Here is a 24,778-nt window from a genome sequence, read left to right as displayed (position 1 = left end):
AATGTTGCATGTTATCAAATAAAATAAAATAAAATAAAATAAAATAAAATAAAATAAAATTAAATTAAATTAAATTAAATTAAATTAAATTAAATTAAATTAAATTAAATAATAATGCAACTACACAGTGTGCTAATTATAAATAAACTCCCTGTCTTTGTGTCTTTGGATCCACAGAGGAAATCCTACGTACGTCCTTGGCTCTTCCAACTGCAACTGGAACCAAACCGGTTCTTAGGGCTAAACAGAAGTAGCTCCAACTAAGCTCCGATTCTAACAATAGCTCCAAACGAACTGTGCTGAACTGGGTGGCACTGGGGGCTAACACACGGGTTTAAATGGTTGATATTTGACTGATACATCAATGTGATTAAACACCTTTGTCACAGTGAAGAAACGGAGAAACCTACATTAGATAAAGATGCAGGACGACCCACGGTACATCAAACGGTGAGTCAGTGTTTATCATTGTCAATATTCTGTAATATTATCGTTTATAGATAGTTAATGCATTCATATCAGCTCATTGTAGGCTTCACAATACATCTCCAACAGCTTTTATTAGCATTTAATTCGACCTTAAATCGGAAACGGGCTAATTAGCTAGCTGTGCTTTGCTGCAAACAACCCACGCCGAAGTTCAATGAAATTGTGTCAATTTTAATTTTTGTCGGTCAACAGAACAATTAGCCGATGTGTAAGAGGTATTAGACGTGCACAGACGAATTAAACTGATATTTAACGTCATTCGGCTCAATATTTGGCAAAAGGAAAAGTCTCTGTATCTAAATATCTTGTATTTTATACAGCTTTTCACGTGTCTGGTCAACCATTCGTTTGGACTGCTTGAGATACATTTTCAGGAGTTTAACCTTTACGGGATTAACACCTGATTATTTAGTAAACCGTATAGAAGTTCACATTGAAAAACTGTCATTACAAGTTAAAGTTATGTGTAAGGCTTCTTATTGTTGAAGCTTTCTTATGACATCTTTAAATTGTCCTTTTCCTGACGGGGTTTGGTGTTTCCATCGTGACCGGGGTTGTGAAGTCTAGGTTACAGCTAGCCGTGACACCACGACCTAAAACAGCGTTGTTCGTTAATATCACGTTATTTAGCTGACACATTTGGGGATTAAGTCTGATAATTAGTGATGTGCTTTTTTACATTATCATTTGTATTACATTATATTGTGCTTTTTATTGATGTAAACGCATGTTGCTATGGGCGTGTCTTCCGGGCACAGTGCTTTCCTTATTGTTTGTTATGGTGCGATCGACGCATAATAACTATTGTTGTGATAATCACCGTTTTTAGAACTAATTATACAACTTAATAGTTTAAGGACATCATTATAATAGTATAGTAAGATGGGGCGCTGATTGTAAAGTTGAGCATGCTAAAATAAACAGCAGCTTTATGCAACATTTAACCACAAACCACATTTAAAATGTCCATTTTTTGCTTTTGTTAGTTTTGACCAGATTTATAGCAGTATTTGTGATATATTTTTTTTCTCGTAAGAATATGTCAATGTTAAATCTAAATGTATAATCTAAATCTAAATATTCAATATTTAAGATTTAGATTTGAGATTTAGATGAACATTTAACATTTTGATTTAAATATAAGATTTCAATTTAACATTTAGATTTAACATTTATATTTTGGATTTAACATTGACATTAATATGTAACATTTAGATTAAATATTTAGCAGTGACATTCAGATTTAAAATTTAGCATTTAGATTTTAATGCAACATTTAGATTTAACATTTAGACTTAATATTTAACATTTAGATTTAAAATTTAGATTCAACATTCAGATTTAGATTTAATATTTAACATTGACTTAAAAGTAACATTTAGATTAAATATTTAACATTTAGATTCAAAATTTAGATTTAACATTTAGATTTATATTTAATATTTAACATTTAGATTTAATATTTAACATTTAATTTTAGATTTAATATTTAACAATTAATTTCAGATTTAATATTTAACATTTAATTTTAGATTTAACATTTATATTGTATTTTTACAAGAGAAAAAATATCACAATTAATTGCTGTAGATCTGGTCAAAAGTAACAACAACAAAAAAAAAAATCCACATGTTTTTTAAATGTGGTTTGTTGCTACATGTTGCAAAAAGCTGCTGTTTATTTTAGCATGCGCAACTTTACAATCGGCGCCCCATATAGTAAAAGGTCTTTATAAATAATGTCATTTTTGTTCATAGATTATAGCAAATAACAGATTTATTATGTCCACTTTCTTTATGACACTTGCAGCAAAGTGACTGCAGGCAGTCTGGATGTCCATCCAACAGAGAAGGCCCTCGTTGTTCACTATGAGGTGGAGGCCTCCATCCTGGGAGAGGGAGGAGGACATGTGCTGGGTGAACGCAAGGAAGGACAAAAAATGTAAGTGTGCTCCACATATCACCCAAATTAATACAAAAACTTCAGAGAGGGATTTAAATGTTTTTTTTTTTTGTATTGATTGTTATGATTTGGCTTCTTATTCCTTTGAAAGTTACGTATCTTTTTTTTTCTCCCTGTAGTATTCGTGTGAAAAGCCTGTCTCCGAGCACAGATGTGGCAGCTTTGGCCAAGAAAGTGGTGGAGGAGTGTAAACTCATCCCTTCATCACGTTTGCCTCAGGTGGAACATCTGCTTTACTACCTGCAGAACAGGAAATCATCCCCAGTGGAGGACAAACGTGAGAATATTCTGTTTCTCAACAATGTTGCTACTCTCGATGTCCTTACGACAGTGCTTCCCAATGTTTTCCTTGTCGTGACCTCATTTTTATATCACAAATTTCTGGCGACCGCAGAGACTTTCTTAGTCTAAAATTAGTTTTATGATCATATTTGTTGTACTGTGTTACAACTACAGAGTAGCCAGGATTAGTGCACAAAGTGGCTATTTATATACTGCATTTTATTTTCATAATAATTCTAGCAAGTTCATTTTGTTTTCAAGTATCCTTGACTTCCAAATTATTACGCGGAAGGCAAGGACACATCAAAGCGTATCAGCAGATGCCTCTAAAGAAGACTGGCAATTGACAGTCCAGACATGTCAGGAGATCCAAGTAATATTCCTGAAAAAAGGTTGTATGAATAAATGAAATCTTAACATATGCATTTTTTTTATTTTTATTATCTAAATCTATATTTGTGAAACTGAAACTATAGAATACACTTGTACTGTATTTGAAAAAAATATAATCATTATTTAACTCTGAGCTTTCTGCCTCTTCCTGCACTGTATATATATTTCTGTGTTTCTATTATGTATTGTTTTTTTTTTTTAACTGTGTAAAATAATAAAAATGAATACATTCTAAAACTCAAAAAAATTATATCTTGATCAGTAATTTTTCAATTTCATCATTCCTAGACATTTCAAGCGACCCCATTTTATGTCCAGGAGACCCCACATGGGGTCATGACCCCAAGGCTGAAAAGCATTGCTTTTACGGGTTTTAATATAGATAGGATAACCAAATTTGGTGTGTGGCTTTAGGGTATCAATACCTTAAGGGAGTTTGAAAATGAGAAGTGTGCAATTATTTTTTTTCAGGAGTTATTGCCCTTGTTCCGTTTTTTTACTCTGTTCGAGGTATCTTCAAAGGGTACAGCTTTTCTTAGAAACCATTTAAGATAGTAATTTTATATTCTGATGTGATAATATTTTCTTATATATATATATATATATATCTAAGTTAAAGATTGAGGACATTTAGGAAAAGGTTGAGAGTTATAATGAGGCCCCAAGTCTGAAAAACACTGCTTTACGGGTTTTATTATCCCCGCCACAAAGTGGAACGGGGATGTAGGTTTGAGCTCCATGCGTCCGTCCGTCTGAGTCAAAGGGGACAGCTTTTCTCAGAAACTGTTTAAGATAAGATAACCGAATTCGGTGTGTGGCTTCTGGCTATCAATACCTTGATTGAGTTCGAAAATGAGAAGTGTGCAATTACTTTTTCCGGAATTATTGCCCTTGTTTCGTTTTTTTTTACTCTGTTTGAGGTATCTTCAAAGGGGACAGCTTTTCAAAGAAACCATTTAAGATAGTTAATAATTTTATATTCTGATGTGATAATATTTTCCTATGTGTACATCTAAGTTCTTAGATTTAGAATATTTAGGAAAAGGTTGTGAGTTATAATGAGAACCAATCTGGCGGGGGATGTTGATGACTGTTTTCTTTTTTACTCAATAGATTGTTTAAAATTACGTAATTTATTTCTCTATTAAAAAATAACACGCAATATGAAAGGATTTTAAAAACCTGAACTAATTCTATGATTGTGTTTTTCAATCCAGTGGAAAAGAAAGAAAAAAGAACAGCGAAGCCCAGAGAGCTGACACCTTTTGACGGGATGGAGGTAAGAGTTCACACACAATAGTCCATTATTTTGTCACTGCTCAGTTTTCTGGTTGATCTACTGGCAGCAAGAGCTACTAGAATTTATTTTTAGTTTAATTTATTTTTTCTTGTGTGTGTGTGTAGCTAAACGAAGAAGCCATTATAACCCAAGTGGATGATTACATTGAGCTGCTGTATGAAGGCATCCCAGAGAAGATCAGAGGCGCGGCTCTCATTCTGCAGCTGGCTCGAAACCCAGACAACCTAGAAGAGCTGTTGCACAACGGTACGTGTTTGGATCATTATTAGATTGGATATTAATCCTATTATTTTCCTCACATGGTCAGTTTAATGCAGCCTGAATGTTATTAGTAGATCTTGTGAGACTAAGTGGCTGTGATGTGATTCACTCATCAATGTGCTGGAAAATAACTGCACTGAATGAATGGCAACACTAGATTTTAGCAACAAATCAGGTCCCATTCACGTAAAGCAGGGGTGTCAAACATATTGTAGTTTAAGGGCCAAACACGGACCACTTTGATCTTAGGTGGGCCACAAAATTCAGCGGTGAAAATGAGTAATTTCAACATTATTCTGCCCTATGAATATATGTAAAGTAATGGAAGTTACAGACAATATCCAATCTCTAAATTTCCTTGAGTTTATGACCAATTGTTATTCAGTTTGGAAAAAAATTTGTAGAATAATTTAAATAAAATTGCAGGGTTTTGGAAAATTGGCGATTAAAAATGACTTTCATCATGTGATAAAAGCATAGGAAAACTGTAAGCCCTGGAAAATATTGTGGACTTTCATTGAATTTGTGTATTTGGAAGGGCTGAGATAGCTTCAACTGAATTACCTGTTATTTTTACACTATTCATTTTTTCAGTAATTTTGATTTTATCCCGCGGTGCGAAATTAGACTTTAGACTTTTCACATTTCAAGGGTAAAGAAAATGCAGCTGTTTTATTGTTGTATTGATCTCACAGAAAAACACTTACTTTACTGAGTTTATTTTTTTTAAGTTATCAGGTAATCACTTCCTGTGTTGGACATAAACAAATGGTAAAATGGTCAATGGACTTGATTTTATATAGCGCTTTATCACCACACTGAAGCAGTCTCAAAGCACTTTACATATCAGCTCATTCACCCATTCACTCACACATTCATACACCAATGGGACAGGACTGCCATGCAAGGCGCTAGTCGACCACTGGGAGCAACTTAGGGTTCAGTGTCTTGCCCAAGGACACTTCGACACATAGTCAGGTACTGGGATCGAACCCCCAACCTCTCTATCAGAAGACGACCCACTACCACCTGAGCCACGGTCGCCCTACAGAATCAGAAACAGAATCCTTAAGTTGTTTCTCTTTCCGTGTAATTTGTGTTGCGATTCGAATAAATGGGAAGCAGTTTATATACAAGTTGTCTACTCAAGTTTTTGGATATTTTTTCAATCAATTGTACGTTGTATTTATGATTTTACCATTTGAATAATAAAGCGCTGTGTCTGTTTTGTGTAGAAGCCACACTTGGTGCTCTTGCCAGAGTCCTGAGGGAGGACTGGAAGCAGAGCGTAGAGCTGGCCACCATCATCATCTACGTCTTCTTCTGCTTCTCCAGGTATCACACATTTACACACACACACACGCGCGCACACGTTACGTAGCATTCCTCTCTAATGTGCTTCATTTCTTGCGTCTCCTCCAGCTTCTCTCAGTTTCACGGCGTGGTGAGTAGCTACAAAATAGGCGCCCTGTGCATGAGCGTGGTGGAACATGAGCTGAAGAGACATGACGTTTGGTGTGAGGAGCTACGCAAGAAGAGCAAGGCTTATATCCTTTAATGTTCTGCTTGTCACTTTTTTTATTTGACAGGAGGAGCATTATACAACACTTACAGTAGTTCTGACCAATGAATTTGGTTGGACAAGAGATATTCCATAAGTGCTGATACAGACTAACAACAGCTATCTATAAGGGAGAATAAAGGGGAGAGATTTTTGGGGCCCATCCGCAAAGGCAGCAAAATGAAGGTCCATTGTTCTATGAATCGGTGATAACCACATTTATTTATTCATCTGAATAATATCCACTGTTATCCAGGAAGTTTACTATTTGTGCCATAGTATACAGTCATCTTAAAGATGTAAATCCTTGTTCTAATTAGAAACAAAATTGGTTCAAAGTGACCAAAAATGGTGGAAAAGGTGGTGAAATGGGATTTTAAAAACCACAGAAATTGGTTAAAAGTGGCAAATTAGAGTGGGCAAAAACAGGCAGAAAAAGTGGTTAAAAATGATCAAAGTGTCAATATTGGCTTAAAAATGTCAGGAAAAAATAGGAACAATTAGTTTTAACTGGCAAATAATGGACATGACAAATGATGATTGGGGTTAAATTGGTAAAAAAATAAGCATGAAATATGATGAAAAGAAGTTAAAAGTGACCATAATGAGTCAACATATGTGACATGAGGTGGAAAAGTGGTGGAAAGGGTTTTTAAGTGCTGAAAATGTCTTGAACGTGCAGAAAAGTTATTGAAATGTGATGGAGAAGTGGCAGTAATGTAATGTAGCAAAAATGCATTAAAATGAGAAAAAAATTGAATGTCTCTTGTCTAACCAATTTACTTGGTCGGAACTAACTGTTGTATGAATGAAAATATTCTGTGTAAAGATAAAAAAAATACATTCCTTAACTCTAGTTTTACGTGAGTCTGCTCCAGAAAACGGCACGCTGAGAAGAGACCAGGACAAAGCTCTGAAGAAGTATCAAGGCCTGCTTGCTAAGCAGGAGCAGCTGCTCAGAGGTACTATTGTCTCTTCCTTTTTAGTTGACGCACAGCTTTACAGCTTTAATCGAACTCCACGTATTCTGTAATTCTGTCATTTACAAAAATATATTTCTTCATATGTGTGTCCCAGTGTCTCTTTACCTCCTGCTCAACCTGGCTGAGGACACAAGGACTGAGCTGAAGATGAGGAATAAAAACATTGTGGGACTTCTGGTCAAAGTGCTGGAGCGAGACGACGAGGAGCTGCTGGTGCTCGTGGTTTCCTTCCTGAAGAAGCTGTCCATCTTCCTGGAAAACAAGAATGACATGGTTTGTGAGAGAAAGTTGACCAAACAAGTCTTTTATTTATGAATGTGAGTTAAGTGAAACTCCTCCTGTGTGTGGTCTGCAGGCTGAAGTGGATACTGTGGAGCGATTGGCTCGTCTGGTTCCCTGTGAACACGAGGACTTACTGAACCTGACTCTGCGGCTGCTGCTCAACCTCTCCTTTGACTCTGGTCTCAGAGCCAAGATGGTGGAAGTTGGGCTGTTACCAAAACTCACAGCTTTATTAGGTAAGACTTCCTCTGATCAGAGACAAAGGGTTTATGCACGTAAAGAATTAACCAATCAGTCAATTTCTATTCAGCATCATTGGATTTACATTTATACTTGGCAGTAAAATGCTAATTTGTGTTTTGAATTATTAGACGACAATTAGTGTTAGTTTTCGCATTGATTTTGAACATTTTTAATCAGTTTATAAAGCACTGTGCTGCATCGCCCCAGACTACCTATCACAAATGGTTTTAGTTAATGAACCCAGATCCTCTGGTATTGCTCTTTTAACTGTTCCAAAGAGCAAAACTAAAAAGTAAATGCAAGCTAAACACCTATTTATTCATTCTGGATATGATGTATTGCTTTCTAATTTTCATGCTTATAATTTTATATTTTTATTCTTTGAATTATTTGCTTTGTTAAATCTTTTATTATTGATGTTCTCAACTTTTACTGTTTTATATATTTAAAAATTCTTCCTTTCTCTGCTTTGTTTTTTACTACAACTTATTAGGGCCACAATAAAATAAAAATAAATCTGAGCACTACGAGTAATTCTGAGAATAAAGTCATAATTTTATAAGATTGAAGTTGTACTATTTTGAAATTAGAGTTCGAATTTATTAGAATAAAGTTGCAATATTCCGAGATCAAATTTGGAATATTTTGAGAATAAAGTTGCTATTTAATGTTTATTCTCATAAAATTACAACTTTATTATCAAAATATTACGACTTGAACCTCGTACTGCACAGATCTTTTTTTTTAATAATTTTTTCTTCCTTTGTCTGTCAGGTGATGAGAATAACCGCCAGGTAGCGTTACGCATTTTGTATCACATCAGCATCGACGACCGCTTCAAGGGCATGTTTGTTTACACTGACTGCATACCTCAGGTACTGTAGCGCCAGGAGAGGTGAATCATACACTCACCCACACTGATTCTCCTAAATCCTGAATCCTTCTTCTTGCAGCTCATGCAATCGCTGTACGAGCACAGCGAGCAGGAAACTGAAGCCGAGCTCATCTCCATCCTCATCAACCTCGCTGCAAACAAGAAAAACGCCCAGCTAATGTGTGAAGGTATAATGCTGTCAGAGATCCTTACAAAAAGAGGTTCTCTGGTTCATTTTCCCCCGCCTCAAAGTTTGAAGCGGGATGTAGGTTTGAGCTCCATCCGTCTGTATGTCCGTCCATCCAAGTGGGGACAGCTGTTCTTAGAAACCATTTAAGATACAATAACAAAATTCGGTGTGTGGCTTCAGGGTATCAATACCTTGATGGAATTCGAAAATGAGAAGTGCACAAAATGTTTTTTGCGGAATTATTGCCTTTGTGCCGTTTTTTTACTCTGTTTGAGGTATCTTCAAAGGGGACAGCTTTTCTTAGAAACCATTTAAGATAGTTAGTAATTTTATATTCTGATGTGATAATATTTTTGTATGTATACATCTAAGTTCTTAAGGTGCGTTCACACCAAATGCGACTGTAGTCACTTTAATCGCACCTGTTGAGTCACTTGAACATCGTGGTGCTTTTTGGTCTTTAGTATGTTTACAGCACCTATCATAGACAGCTCCTCTTTTGCGGTTTAAGTTATCAACTTTATGGAGTTACTAAAGGATGAGTTCACTCAGAATGTAGGCTTATTCAAGAAGTTAACTGCTTTAATTTCCCCCCGAGGAATTGAAGAAATGTAGTTCAGCACTCTGCACGCAGCAGCCATCTCAATGTAGCAGGAAGGAGCAGGGAGGGGCTGCTGCCTCGGCTCTGCAGACAGTGAAGGACGGGAGAGTTGTCGCTTGAATTCGGTTAAAAAGTTCAACTTAGAGCGACGAGGACACACTTGACCTCGTCGCTCAAATCACGCAAGTCACGTCGGTTGAGGTCGTGTCACTTTCATTAATTTGAATGTAATCTAATCGCTTCAGTCGTGTTTTTTGTGACCGCATCTTAAGATTTAGGACATTTAGGAAAAGGTTGTGAGTTATAATGACAACCAATCTGGCGGGGGATGTTGATGACTATATCTTCTTGTTTTTAATGCTGTGTCTGTTTTTTTTCACTGACAGGAAATGGACTGAAAATGCTGATGAAGAGAGCTCTGAAAATGAAAGACTGCCTTCTCATGAAGATGATCAGAAACATCTCACAACATGATGGAGCCACCAAACCACTGTACATTGTAGGTCTCAACACGCACCGAAACTAATTAGAAATGTCAGCAATGGGGCAAAAAGGGTCGCTACAATAGTGATCACTACATAAAAGATAAAGGGTTAAACAAATATCATGATACAGAATTAACTGCTGCATTTCTGATGAGAAGTATATGACGTGTATGACATCATACACCTTGAATGTTCCCATCTTATTTTATTGTAAAGCATTGAACAATCCCCATGAAACAATATAAACTTGTTTTAACTGCACATGAGGTAGTTGGTAGTTATCTCAAATATAAATGAAAAGTTTAGAACATTGCTCTTCAAAATACTAAATTCTATCACTTCCTTTAGTCTTTCATTTTTCACATTTTAAAAGCAAACAAAACTTGTGCAAAAAGGTTACACTGCAGACCTGTTTTGAGTTCTTTGGTTTTACAAATAAATAAAATCACAAGGTTTGAGGGAGATGATAAAATAATAATCTACCGGACAAAACTAAAAAAGACATTTTACGGCTCATTGATCCTTAATATTAACATCACGGAATGTAGCATGACACTAAATACACATGAAATATAAGGAGGAAAAAGAGATTTAAAATTTTTTATTACTGTATGTTTTTTTTAGGTTTGTTTAAATGAATCTAAAAGTGTTGTGGAATATGTGAATTTTTAATACAGAAATATTAAAACACTTATGAGCGGTTGGAGCTCAACATACAGAAACTCATCGGAGATGAAGAAAAGAATCACCCAACATTTGCATTTAGAACTTATGATGGTTTTATTGGGGAGCTTACAGCATTCCTAATTTGACTGATTTTCTGTGAATTGTTGTCGTCAGGACTATGTTGGAGACCTGGCAGCAGAGATCCGTGCTGAGGAAGAGGAGGAGTGGGTGCTGGAGTGTCTGGGAACACTGGCCAACCTGACCATCCCTGACCTGGACTGGGAGCTGGTACTGAAGGAGTACAACCTGGTGCCCTACCTCAAAGATAGACTCAAACCAGGTCAAGATCACTTCAAAGCCAAACTACTTTTTAGTTTTTAGTGATCTTTTCTTGCTTATACTTTGAAAAATAATGTGTTGAATGGCAGATTACAACAGTTTTCAAATGATTGCGTTTTAGTAACTGCCATCGTGGTTCATTACTGGATTCATTCAACCAGAGCACAAATCATGTTTCCAAACAAGGACAACTGTAAATTTACCGTGACACGTGTGTTTCAGGCTCCGCTGAGGACGACCTCATCCTGGAGGTGGTGATAATGATAGGCACCGTTTCCATTGACGACGCCTGTGCTGCCATGTTGGCTAAATCAGGCATTATCCCCGCCCTCATCGAGCTGCTTAACGGTAACATGATGCCCACTAAATAGACATTTAGTGTCAAATACTCATCGTATATACATCACATGGTGTCATGATAAGGTAGTAAAGGACGTGTTCTGCCTTTTTTCTGTTTTTCTGAGTGCAGCCCAGCAGGAGGATGATGAGTTTGTGTGCCAGATCGTCTACGTCTTCTATCAGATGGTTTTTCATCAAGCGACACGAGACGTCATCATCAAAGACACTCGTATCCTTCCAAGTTTCACAGCTTGTTTTCTATACTTTAACATTCTCAAACATAAATCTAGTTCAAATGAAATGCAGTAAAAAGCAATATCTGAGCTGGTGCATCTTGTCAATCCTGGCTACTTGTAACACAAGTATTTGTAGTATTTGTAACACAGTATTTAAAAAAAAAAAAACATGATCAAAAACCAATTCTAGAAAAATAAATGTTTCTGGGGTTGAGGAACATTTGTGATATAAAAATGGGGTCATGACCCAAAAAAGCTTAGTTTCAACCATTCCTGCAGATCTTTAAGTTGAGATGCAGGAGGTTTTGTTTCTTTTTCCTTGACCTTTTTCCCTCTGCAGAGGCTCCGGCCTACCTGATTGACCTGATGCACGATAAAAACACAGAGATTCGAAAAGTCTGTGACAATACGTTGGATATTATCGCTGTGAGTAAACACATGTTCCTTTTTTCAGGATGAAACCCGCTGCTTACCTGTGTGTTTTTTTGCTCACCTGGTTGATCCTCACTTTTCAGGAGTATGATGAGGAGTGGGGGAGGAAGATTCAGTCAGAGAAGTTTCGCTTTCATAACAACCAGTGGTTGGAGATGGTGGAGAGTCGCCAAGCAGATGAGTCTGAGCCGTATCTGTATGAAAACGACAACGACACGGCTGATCTATTCTACAGTGCTGGTAATAATCCCTAAATGATAGGAAAAACACCTGCAGAGTAACACACTGTAATGAGTGATCAGCTAGAAAACTAAGTGTTCTTAAGCACAACAGTGTTTGATACATAATTCCAGCAAGTCCGTATGGTCTTCTTTTTAAATTATATGTTACGGTTTCATTTATTCAGACAACTTTTTATCAGGAAATGTACTTATATCTCCTGACATGTTTCGACTGTCAACTGCCAGTCTTCCTCAGAGGCATCTGCTGACAGTTTTGATGTGTCCTTATGAGTTTTTTTTCTTGGACACAGTTTTGTCCATGGCTTCTGCAACTAAACCAAACTTGCCATATTCTTTCACCACTTCGTCACTTTTATTGTTCACCATATTTCATGCTTATTTTTGCCAATTTAACCACATTCATGATTTGCCATGCCCATTATTTGCCAGTTTGGTTTTAGCCTATAATCTACTCCACAGAACGCAGGAAAAAAAAAGAGTTTAAATTTGACAAGCTGGTGAAGGTCCTTCAATCAATTCAATTTCCAAAAACGCAGGTTTGCTGGTGGAAAAAAACCCAAAGTTTTGTCCTGATTTGTGTTTAGATGGAATAACTCCTGCTGAGGGCTCAGTCAGTCCGGATTTCTTCAATGATCTGCAGCAACAGAATGGAGACTTTTACCATACAGGGTGAGTTCACACACATTCACAGACCCTTTGCTTACAAAATGAACTCCAATAATTCATCTCTTCATTAACTATAATCCATGTTTGTCTTTCTTCTGTAGCGATGCCAATGACGTCTTTGACCAGACAAGCTCCTCCCCTGGGCGACCCGTCACCGCTTATGGCTTCAGACCCGATGAACAGCCTTTCTATCAGTACTCGTAAACTTAGTCCTGCATGCCAACTTTTTAAACCTCTAGAATCCATCAAAATACAACTAAAGGCTACGTTCATACAACAGATAATGCAAAATTTTGATTATTTGGAGAAATCAGATTTATGTTTACGCTTGTTCATATTACATATTAAAGGAGCATAGGGCAGGATTTGTGAAAAAAAAAACATTTTAGGTCTTTTAATGCTAATGGGAGATGAAGTGTTAAAAACCAAAAAGAATGAGCCCACACACACTTCTCCCTATTGCGTGAGTGTGATGCGTTTTGTACTGCAATTGCGGGCCCGAATTTCTCGTGTAGTCCTGCAGACGTGACGTCAAATGACGCTGGTACGCGTTCTTGACGACTTGCAGATACGTCCACTCTGACGGAAATAAAGAAGAAGAAGACTGCTTGGAGACTGGAAGAAGACAAGTAGACATGCAGAGGCATGTGTGCAGGTCTTGCAGTAAACGGTCAAGAACGGCAAGTAAATAAATAACCGTGTCACAGTTGGAGTGTGAATCAGGCTGCATTTTTTTGTCCCAAGTCCAACCTGAACCCGACAGTTAAAATCCAATTTTTTCCTCATACAAAGTTTGTTTAAACTGTTAATGTCGACAGAACAGATTAGCGCACAGGGCAACTGTGGCTTTACATTGAACCTAGTATGAAAATAGTTGGACATCACTGTGGCAACGTGGACAGAAGTCTGCGTCTTTCAGAGCTTTAATTAATCAAGCAGCAGCTGAGGCGCAACTCGGGTGATCACAGCTGCAGCTCCACGACGCACGAATCCGTGTGGCTTAAAATGTAACTTAGTCCAAACTTCTAGTGCAATATAATGTTTCACCTTATCGGAGCGCTGCACTTATTCCAAGGTTAGAAGTGCGTAAGAGGAAAAGCACTTAAGCAGACGTGAGAATGCGCGCAAGGCCAGATTTGAATGGGAACGCCCACAATTCAGGGCCGCTCCACCCAGAGTGCGTAACTGGGATGGAGGCACACAGCGACTGACTTAAGTACAGAGGGAGAATAGCACGCAGCCAAAAACAGTGTCGCTGCGCAGCTTTTTGGAATAGAATAAAGCCCTATGTGAACGGTTTCCACCCGGCTTTGGTCGGGTATCCATCTTCTAGTCACAGTATCTGCTGCATTGCTGTGAAGTCGTTTCACTATGGAGACTTATTTCTTGATCCTGTCCTGTGCTCCTTTAAATGCAACATATATTAGTTTAGAATATGAGCTGAATGGATCCCTGAAGTGACCTGCATGCACCCACCGCTCGAAGGTCAACACTACATGAAGTGCAATCTAGACAACTATGCATGTTTTATTATTGCAATGAAATACCTGCATTTATTTTGTTGTGACCATCACCAGCCCCCCCTAAGGAAGGGTAAGATAAACTTTATTAAAGAGAGAATATTAACAAGAGTGTTATACCATCGTGAGGGGGAAAGGAACAGGTGAGAAGAGTTGGGGTAGGACAATGGCAGGGCTTTTGTTAAAATATCAGATACGTATTAGATTTAGAAGCACATGGAAGGGAGCTGGGTTTGATTTAGGAAAAAAAGAATTGTTATTTCTACCATTCTACTATTTCATTTAGCAGACGCTTTTGTATAAAGCGAAGTTCTACACAAGCAGGAATTTAGACTTGAAGGAAAAACCTTTAGCAAGTGCAACAGGCGCTTCAAGTTTCCTTGTGTGCTATTCAAACTGTCTTTACCAGATTGGATTTGGGCTGCGTTTGCCTGCAGTCTGAACGTAGCCTAAGGCATCCATCCATTTTCTACCACTTATTGGGGTCGGATCCCAGGGGCACCATCCTGAGCAGGGAAGCTCAGATTAGAGTTTGACACTAATATATTGTCATACACAAAACAATGAGTTTCCTGCAGATATAAATGTTTTCTGATGAGCTCACACTGAATAATGTGACATCACTTGCATCCATTCCTTTCATTCCAGCTTTTCATTGCGAGTCTGCTTGTTTTTTTTACACAACAAGCTCTGCGAAGTGTCTTACTTTTCAGGTTCAAAACATTCAAGTCCCCAAAATGTGTATTTTTATTTGTGTGTAAGAGGAAATGGATTGTATTGCTTGTGATTGTGCCATTGTTTGTGAATTTGGTAGAAAAATTGGCTGCTACATTCCTTTTAAAAGCATAAGTCTTTCTATTATTTGCATAATTTTGTCGATACGTCCAACTTAGACTAGGATCTGCTTCCTGAATGTATCCATGTATCACAGCATCATGTACTAACTGACAGACAATGGGTCTCTTAGCTAATAACTGTTCACTGTTGTTCTTAAAGACATTTTTCACAGTAACCTCTTATTTGTATATTTAAGTTATTAAAAGTGAAACTAAATGCTTTGTTGTTTTTTAGATACTGTAAATAGAAACAAGTTCATATCTGCATCAATGCCATTCACCTTCACCTTTATTTCATTTAATAAAGAAATATCTAACACACATGATAAACAAGTCTTTAATGATGTAATTAAGGTACATCCTTAGGAATAGAACAATGCTTGACTGGTAGATTTGGGTGGGTTTGATCCAAAATATTGATAATATCAACAACATTGGTATTGATTAAGGGGGTAAGCTATGAATCTAGATGACCTCTTATTGCGCTAACTTCCGGGATTTAATCAGTGTGTGCTGGACTACAAAACTTGAGCTTAATCACTATGGAAATTAATGCTGAATGGCTAACCTGGTTGCGACAAGGTTTTGCTCTGGCTTGGATGTTAGCGAGTCCTAAAGCCCCGCCCACTGACCAATCAGATTTCTTAGAAAACGACCTGCCCATTGTTAGATGATCCTGGTTGGTGCAGATTTGACAGCTGATTTTAGGAAAGAAGATTATTAATTATAGATGACATCCTTTAATTTACCGATGACATCCTTTAGGAATTATTTATATCTAATGGACTGATCTACAGTCAGCTGATGAAACCTTTGTGTCGATCCATGTGCGCAGACGGCTGAAGTCATTCATTCATTCATACGCTGGGTCTGACATTATCAGCAGGAACATGCACAATGTTGTTCTCATCCCAGTGTGTGTGATAGAGGTCTTCTTGAATAGAAACACGTGTGTGCTGTAACAAAGTTTAACTGCAGAGCGCTGTTCGTTTATCATCCAGTGGATTAATATCATTAACAGTGTCAGCAGCTTCCTGCCTGGGTTCTTTCATCCCTGCCTTTTCTGTAACAACAGGGTTGTCATTAGTCTGAATGATGGATTTTAATTATTCATCATTTTAAACTTCAGCAACCTGGTTGGTACCAAGTTATGAAGTGGATCAGATCTGAGAGAGTATAAAAGCTCCGCCTCCTGCTGTGCACTGAACTACTTCACTGTTGCTCTTCCTGTCATCATGGATTTATATTCATTATATTTGTTTAAGATCATAAACTGTTCCTCCATTCATTGTAAAGACGCTCAGTCTGCCAGTTCTCTCCATTGGTTGGTCAGATGATGCAAGCTCCACCCTTTTCATGTGCATGTGCACGAAGCAAGGCTGTAATCACTTGGCTTCAATTAGTGTGTTGTGATCATAGGTGATCGATGTTTGTAGTACAGCTCCTGTCTGACAGGGAGTGTTTGGTTAGTTGAAGCCAGCTAACAGAGAGATTAATCCACTTTAGATTCGTAGCATAGGCCCTAAATGATTATGATACTAGTGTAAAAATACTGCTGCTGTTTCAACAAAGCGACAACCAAGCTGTATGTATCTGCCCATTCATTTTTTAAAATAATTTGTTGTGGTGTGATTTCTTTAATTTATATTTTTGGACACTTTTGTTGAAGAAAAATCCAGAAAGAACGTGCACTGTAGTGGATACATTTTATTACAGGTATATTTTTGTATTGTTTCTTAACTACCTAAACAATTTTTCTTGTACTTTGTTTATTTAAGAAAAAAATTCACATGACAATGCTTGTTTTGGAACTTTCCTATTTTTTTCTGAGCAAAAATAAGTTGTATCACGATAAAGTATTTTTTAGTCACGTAGATGTTGCCCTTATTCTGTCCTATGTTTTGAGAAAATAGTCCAAATCACAAAAATAACTGAAGGCCAGCAGTTTGATGATAAATGATCAACCTAAGATGTTAAAAACCGAATCTTGCGGGATCACCCACCTTAACTTACCGAAAACGTTTAATGCAATTTTTTTATTAGTTATATACAAATAATTATTGATTAGGTTTCTTAGGAGGTACATTACAATAAAAAAGTACTAAATATCAAGCTAAAACATGATAGGAAGGGGGGGCTTTGGCTGTTATTTTGTTTATTCGCGTAATCACGTGACATTGTTTTTGGATCATTAATAAGTCGATACATGATCAGTTTGTCATGTTTTCTTTGGATTTATTATTTTTATTTTTTTATTTATTTATTCAGTTTATTTCCGACATGGTTGCATTCACAGAAGTTTTGTTATTCATTTTTTTTTTTTTTTTTGTACATGCCGAAAAAGGAGACGAGAGAAGCAGTTTGCTTATCTAAGTCCCGTCCCCTGTTTTGAACACAGAAAATTTACATCAAAGCTTGTCTCTCTGGTCAAACAGTTGTTCTGAACACAATTTCATTTTTTTTTTTTTGTCCTTTTTTATGTAGGATTTATGCTCAGCTGTAGTCAGTGTTGTCTTCTTTCATTCCTCCTCTCCATCATTGTTCGTGTCATCCTTGTTCCCTGCAGATTTCATTCCCCGACGTTGTTTGCGTTCCTCCAGTTCAAAATAAGAGTTCATCTTCTTTCGACGTTCCTCATTGATGTGTTGATCTCGTATTCGCGTAAGAATGTGTTCCAAGTTTTTTTCTTTATATCTAGTCAAGTTTGCAGCCTGTTTTGTCTCTGCATCAAGGTTATTCCAGCTGTTAATAGCTCTATTTACAGTGCTGTGTTTTCCAATGATAGATTTAACCCTTTCTTGTATAAACACATTACTATGTCTTAGGACATAAGCAGTTTGTTTGTGTATGAAATGTTAATCTATCAGCTGATTAACAAAGGCTCATTTAAATGAGGAAACTTGTGCTTTCGTTTATCTCTAACTGGCATGTGCTGAAGCCTAATGCAGCTTACATTATGGACACAGGCAGGATCACCATGGGCAGGGCACCATGGGCAGGGCACCATGAGCAGGGCACCATGAGCAGGGCACCATGAGCAGGGCACCATGAGCAGGGCACCATGGGCAGGGCACCGGTCCATTGTAGAGCTGCTTTTATTTGATGTGTTTGACCATTTGCATTTTGATTGAGTCAACATGTCAAAGTTCTTTATTAGGGAATTTTTACCTGATGGATAAAAACACTATTTTCTCTATTCTATTCATGGTTTTATGATTAAGCATCAAATATGTGTAATGTTTGCTTTAGTGATGCACATTTGGCTGAGATGCTGATGTTTGTGTCAGGTTAGTATGGATCACGTCACACGGGCTGATCACCGTCTCCACAACAGTAACCTCGGTTATGAGTTCTCTAATGAGGGCGATGTTGTCCAATGGCAGCTCAGTGACACTCTCTGGTTGTGATTCTATTGGCTGAGAGCTTTTAAAGCCCTCCTTTACATTTCCTTTTTCTTCCTCTGTATGATGACCTCTGTTTGCTTTTGCTGCTTCTTCATTCTCTTCTCTCTTATTCTTCTTGAGCTCAGCTCCTTCATCTTCATGCTGCAGATGTGCTTTGACATCTTCCTGTTCAGTGATGGCGCCCTCGGCTGGTAATCCTTCTTCTTCTTCTTCCTTTTTTTCTGCAACCTCTTTTGCTTGTTGCTTTTTCACGTTCTGTGCATCCCAATTTTTCTTAATTTCTCCCTTTAAGTAAACGGCTCTGTCAGTCGTCTGCTGGACTATTGGAGTCTCCTCATGAATGCAACGAATGACCTCACTAAGGGACCCAAGATTGACTTTTAAAGGTCTATCTGTGTCAGCAGAAAAGGGTTCAGTGCAAGGAATGACCTCTGACCTTTGATCTGATGATGAGAAGTCTGTCATAGAACAATTATCATGTTCTGTTTCTATGGACTTCTGGTCAGGAGGGTTCAGGGTGCCAGATTCTGAATTCAAGGTGCTAGATTCTGGAATCAGGGTGTTAGATTCTGGATTTAAGGTGCTAGATTCTGGAATCAGGGTGCTAGACTCTGGATTCAGGGTGCAAGATTCTGGATACGGGATGCTAGAATCTGAATTCAGGGTGCTAGATTCTGGGTTTGGGATGCTAGACTCTGGAACCAGGGTGCTAGATTCAGGATTCAGGATGCTAGAATCTGAATTCAGGATGCTAGATTCTGGATTCAGGGTACTAAATTCTGGATTCAGGGTACTAAATTCTGGATTCAGGGTGCTAGATTCTGGATCAGAAATTAGATCAGCTGGAAGAACATCGTCTGTTACATCTTTCTCAGAGGTTGACGTTCCAGTCTCTGTTTTTACTGAGTCTGCCTCGGCCACAATTTCTTCACTGATTTTCCCCGAGCTTTGATCCCCTGACCTTTGATGTCCTGAGCTTTGATCCTTTGATCTTTCCTGTTCATCCGGTTCTTGTGTCACAACAATCACAGGTGACACAGGGATTGTGTCCTGCTCTGAGGTTTGAGCAGGACTGACTTTGGGTTCAGCACCAGTGCTAACTTTTTGCTCAGCTATTTCACTATTACCTAGCAGCATGAGATGAGGAAGTTCCTCATTTTTGATTGGGACGACTGATGAGGAAAGTCGAGGGTGAACAGCTGGGCTCTGCGGGGCAGAGCGGGGCGGGCTGGGTCCCAGTAGACTGTACTGACTTAAGGCCAGATCAGACATGTCCAGAAGGAGGCTGATGGTCTTCCTGCTAACAGCCTCCTGGAGCACTGAGACAGAGAGTGCAGAAATATAAGGTCAGGGGTCAGATTCTGGATTACTTTGTGAAAGACAGAAAAGGCCTTTATAAGTTCTAAAACCAATTATTAAATGAACTGAGCCTTGAAAGATGTAAGAAACATGTAAGTATATTTTAAAAAGCATTAATACATTATTTTTTGCTTGGTAATGCTTTCTAAGAAGAGAACAGGACATAATATATGCAGATCTGAGTTGCAAAAAACAAAAAGGTAAAAATAATCTCTCATTCATATAGTATTGTGGCATCATGATGTCAAAAGATGGGCAACTTTCATCACAGTAGGGGCAACAAAATGTGATTGTCTAATCCAAGGGCCACCTTAACAACATTCCCTGTTCAAAATTTAGAATAATGACCAATCTGAGCATTAATAGAGAAAGACAAAGGGTTTTTGTGCGTTTTTGTTGTTGCTTTGTTTATTTTTCTTGTCATTTTGTGTGTTTTTGGAGTCATTTTCTACATTTTCGTTGTTGTTTTGTGGATTTTTGTGCCAATTTTGGCAACTTTCTGCCAATTTGTGTATTTGGGTTGATGTTCACTCATGTTTGTGTATTTTTGTTTTCATTTTGTGTGTTATTAAAAAAAAATTGTTGACATCTGAATAATTTTTTCTTATTTGCTATGGTTTTATGTATTCATTTGTCATTTTGTGTGTTTTTGGAGTCATCATGTGCATTTACGTTCGGTGCCTACGTCTAATCTAGTTCATCAAAGATCAAACAAAGCCTCATGATGCCCAACATACTAAATAACTAAATCACTATGCTCCTAGGAAAAAAACATGCCATGCTCATTTCTTGTGTTTACCTTTCTCTATTTCTGTATTGAGGATGTTTCTGAGCACGTCCTCGTAGATGTTTTCAACCAGGATGAAACTGCTGTAGTCAGAGAAAATGTACTGCTCAAACTGCTGCAGGCCTGGACACAGAAAACACACTTTATGTTGAGCAGAAAGAACACAAACACAGGTTTGTGCACATCTGTGGTTTCAACATACGGTTCTCCACCCGCGGTCCATAGTTTTGGTGAGGAAGGGGCAGAGTGATGTCCGGCAGAGCCTCCTGATACAGCCTCCTCTGGACCACCCGACTGTCATAAATCCAGCTGCTGCACTCACACATATTTTAACATACTGAGTTATGGAGGAGTTCATTCATTTAACTCACTGGTATTCATTTATTCACTGATAATTAAGTTTTATCACAGCAGAGAGCTACATTCTTAACATTCATGTCAGAATTTATGATAACTGATCTGAGCATTAACACAGGAAAGAACATCTTTTTCCCTGTTTATTGTGGTTTTGTGTGATTTTTTTTTTGGAGTCTTTTAGTGTTATTTTGTATGTTTTCCTCACATGTTATGTGTGCTTGTTTTATGATTTTGGATTCATATTGTTTTTTCTTATCATTTTGTGTGTTTTTGCTATTGTGTGTGTTTTTGTTTTGTTATTTACGGCAGTGTTTATTTGTTAGGGTTTTGTGTATTTTTGTAGTTGTGTGTTTGCAAGTAATTTTGTGCATTTCAGTTGTCATTTTGTGTTTTTGGAGTAATTTTGTGTGTTTTATGCAGTGTTTTTGTGTCATTTTTTTTGCGTTTACCTGAGGGATTTTTTTTGTAAGTTTCAGTTGTCTAATGTCGGGCTCAAATGATTCCTAGAGGTCCACAAATACATATATTACAAAAACATTTTTTTAAATGAATTTTAACCAAGAAAGCCTCATCTATTTGAAACTATTTAATTTTTTTTTTCGAGTTTCTTTTAATGTTTTTTAACCATGCCTTGCCATGCTTCTTAGGTTGACACACCACATAGTGGAATCTTTTCATGACAAATAATTTAATCTAATTTTAATAATATGTAAATACCATAGTAAATGTTTTCTGAAAAAGGATACAAATAGGTTGGTATTATTAAGCGATTGGGCTTATTTTCTATTGCATATCTAAAATTAAGTATAGGTAAAAGTATATCTAGAATAATATGGTTTAAGCAAAAGAATATTAAATCTCCAAAATATTGGATCACTGCAGCCTTAGTTTAATGATCCTAAAACAAAAGTAGATAATTTCATCTCACAAAAAAGGCTTCCTTGCATAATTGAGTATAAAATCCAGAATTGTTCAGACCTTTAGTACTCTTTCTTTGGCTCGTTTCATTTTCACTGGAACCTGGGAGGGTTGCAGTCTAGCCGATGACTTGATGAACTGCTCCAAGGTGTAAAGAGCATTTTCCTGCAGCTGCAACACAAACACAACAAGTATAGTTTCTTTCTGATCCACTGAGAATACTTTTGTTTGGTACCGGTTAGTGGTGCTTCTCACCTGCTCCAGTTCCAGATGTGTGGAGAAGATTAGTCTCTGTACATCACTCATTCCAAAACGTTGCTCTAGATCTTCTAGTTGAGCTGCCACTTTCTCCACCTGCTGGTAGTACTGATCCAGACTGATGGAGCTCAGGCTTGATGAAGCCTTAAGAAAAAAGGATGGAAAAGACTAATGTTAAAGTATCAACTTAAACCTCACCAATAATTTAAAGCCTCTCTGACCTGCTTTGTGTGCTCAACTCCTCCTAGAGTTTCTGAAAACACAGAATCCATGTGTGCATGCAGTGCGTCCTGCATCCCAACAAACGCTGCACTGATATTGTCTGTGAGGGTTTCAGTCACTGAGGACATGTACGGTGTAATAAACTCACGGCACACCTCCTCTGCTTCCTTACTTATGCAGTCTGAAACATGTCAACAAATGTTACCATTACTGTTCAGACAGGGATGCTTTAACGTAATGATCAATGTTAACCTTTGACTTTCTGCTCCAGGTAGCTGTGAGAAGTCACAATCTGGTCCAAGTTTGATCTAATAAGCATCTGATTGGCTGATGCTGTCTGATGACACTCTTTGCGGAGAGATTGGAGCTTTGCTGTCAGCTGTTCCAGCACCACAGTGTAGGTGGCCTGCACCGTCTGAAAGCCAAATAACAATGTTAAAAACACAGAGTTTAGCTGAGCCAACACTAAACTCACTCTTTCATTCTCCATAAAGGGCAAAAGAGTCATTTTAGTCCTTCATGGGTTAAAGATTCATTATAATTCTACAACGTCTATAGACAACTAAAATGATATGCGTATAGACGTTCCAATAGGCCATGATCTGACGTCCATATCACAGCCAGAATTAGTTGATGAAATTGTTCTGTCAGCTGTTTCATCAGTATGTGACAAGCTGATGATGATCATGATCATGATGATCTTATAAAGCCAATCCTTGTGCTTCAAAGCTAAGTCTAACCCTATAAATTTACGTCTAACCATCTAATCTAAATCTAACCCTAACAATCTAAAGATATAGCTAACCCTATAAATCTGTGTAACCATATAAATCTAACCCTAACAATCTAAAGGTATATCTAACCCTATAAATCTACATCTAACCATGTAAATCTAACTAACAATCTAAAGATATATCTAACCCTATAAATCTAAGTGTAACCATATAAATCTAACCCTAACAATCTAAAGATATATCTAACCCTATAAATCTAACCCTAACAATCTAAAGATATATCTAACCCTATAAATCTAAGTGTAACCATATAAATCTAACCCTAACAATCTAAAGATATATCTAACCCTATAAATCTAAGTGTAAGCATATCTAACCATAACGATCTAAAGCTAAGCCTAACCCTATATATCTAACCTTAACCATATAAAGCTGACCCTAATGCTTTAAAGTTAACCCAGTTAAACCCTATAACTCTATGGCTAAGAAGCTAACCTCTAAAACTATAAAGCTAGCCCTAACGATTGCGTTAGACTTATTTTGTAGATTGAATCTTAATCTAAAATTTCAAACTTCAGAATCATGATACGTTTATGGCTGGTAAAGCTAACCCTAAAGCTAACACTTTGAAGCTAACAATACACTAATACAAATATTATATTAAGATTTGAATTAAAATTAGATACCTATATACACATTTTATTTAAAAAGAACACACTAGATATTACAACAACAACAAAACACACAATATATCTAGGATTAGACACATTTAGAACAATATGTAAGCCATGTTACAAATAGATTCATTACTTTAATGATAGCAGTATTATTACTTAAAATAAACATCATGAAGAAAAAAAATGTATTTGAGGGAGAATGGAAAAAAAACTACATGTAAAAGACACTAGTTGTATTTTTCTAAATAGCATTAGCGTACCTCAACATATTAAATAATCTAGGTTGAACTCACTGCTTGCCACAATCTTATCCGTTCCATCTGTTTCCCCTTCACCCTGGAATGGAGCTGAGTCTGTAACCATGGCAACACTTCGTCCATCACCTGAGAGGCCAACACCTGGACACACACACACACACACACACTATTCAGTATGTGATGACTCCACAGGTCTGCACTATGTGAGTGTTTGCTGACCTGCTCCTCTGAGCCAAACTGCATTTCCCAGGATTCATAGCATCCCTTGTCCTGTCGGTACTGTCGCAGAGCTCTGGCAAACGCCTGGCTCTCAAAGGAAGAACTACGCCAGGGATCTGTAGGAGGTAGTTGTTGTTTATGATTCAGTGAGGGTTTAATGTAAATACTAAGGGTGTCAGAAAAAATATATATCGTGATATTTCACCGGGCGCGTATTGTATCTATCCGAAAAATGACCAAATCGATTTTTTAAATGATGTTTTTCATGAAGAAAAAACATTTAATTTCACTAACATATGCATAGCACGTAAACGCCCGGTCACTAGGTGTCAGTGAACCACATCAGACCTTGTTTAACTACCTCAGTCCTCAATGAACACTTTATTTTTATAAAACATACTGAG

The 24,778-nt window shown here is 37.4% G+C and overlaps 2 protein-coding genes across 2 annotated transcripts in view; one reads left to right on the top strand and one right to left on the bottom strand.

The window, feature by feature from the left end:
• Nucleotides 1-278: 278 nt before the first annotated feature.
• LOC114479168 (kinesin-associated protein 3-like) lies at nucleotides 279-13,408 on the top strand. The gene is made up of 20 exons (XM_028472706.1): nucleotides 279-450; nucleotides 2,299-2,430; nucleotides 2,571-2,728; nucleotides 4,344-4,405; nucleotides 4,531-4,672; nucleotides 5,923-6,022; nucleotides 6,110-6,234; nucleotides 7,112-7,210; nucleotides 7,326-7,504; nucleotides 7,587-7,749; nucleotides 8,531-8,631; nucleotides 8,710-8,818; nucleotides 9,808-9,920; nucleotides 10,747-10,912; nucleotides 11,134-11,259; nucleotides 11,381-11,479; nucleotides 11,827-11,912; nucleotides 12,002-12,158; nucleotides 12,745-12,829; nucleotides 12,928-13,408. The coding sequence occupies exons 1-20, from the start codon at nucleotides 422-424 to the stop codon at nucleotides 13,028-13,030; spliced, it is 2,334 nt and encodes a 777-aa protein (XP_028328507.1). The 5' UTR covers nucleotides 279-421; the 3' UTR covers nucleotides 13,031-13,408.
• Nucleotides 13,409-18,250: 4,842 nt separating this feature from the next.
• The window catches only part of LOC114479572 (protein Niban-like), a 7,009-nt gene continuing 481 nt past the window's right edge, over nucleotides 18,251-24,778 (bottom strand). The window contains 11 exon segments of the mRNA XM_028473316.1: nucleotides 18,251-19,905; nucleotides 20,745-20,855; nucleotides 20,931-20,967; nucleotides 20,969-21,034; nucleotides 21,036-21,044; nucleotides 22,068-22,178; nucleotides 22,263-22,409; nucleotides 22,487-22,668; nucleotides 22,740-22,902; nucleotides 24,192-24,296; nucleotides 24,375-24,490. Coding sequence (XP_028329117.1) covers nucleotides 18,428-19,905; nucleotides 20,745-20,855; nucleotides 20,931-20,967; nucleotides 20,969-21,034; nucleotides 21,036-21,044; nucleotides 22,068-22,178; nucleotides 22,263-22,409; nucleotides 22,487-22,668; nucleotides 22,740-22,902; nucleotides 24,192-24,296; nucleotides 24,375-24,490 — 2,525 coding nt within the window. The 3' untranslated portion in view covers nucleotides 18,251-18,427.

This window comes from Gouania willdenowi, chromosome 17 (genome assembly GCF_900634775.1).
Source record: "Gouania willdenowi chromosome 17, fGouWil2.1, whole genome shotgun sequence".
Taxonomy (NCBI): domain Eukaryota; kingdom Metazoa; phylum Chordata; class Actinopteri; order Blenniiformes; family Gobiesocidae; genus Gouania; species Gouania willdenowi.
Note: the sequence above shows the minus strand (reverse complement) of the source record. Positions and strands in the feature narration are given on the sequence as shown.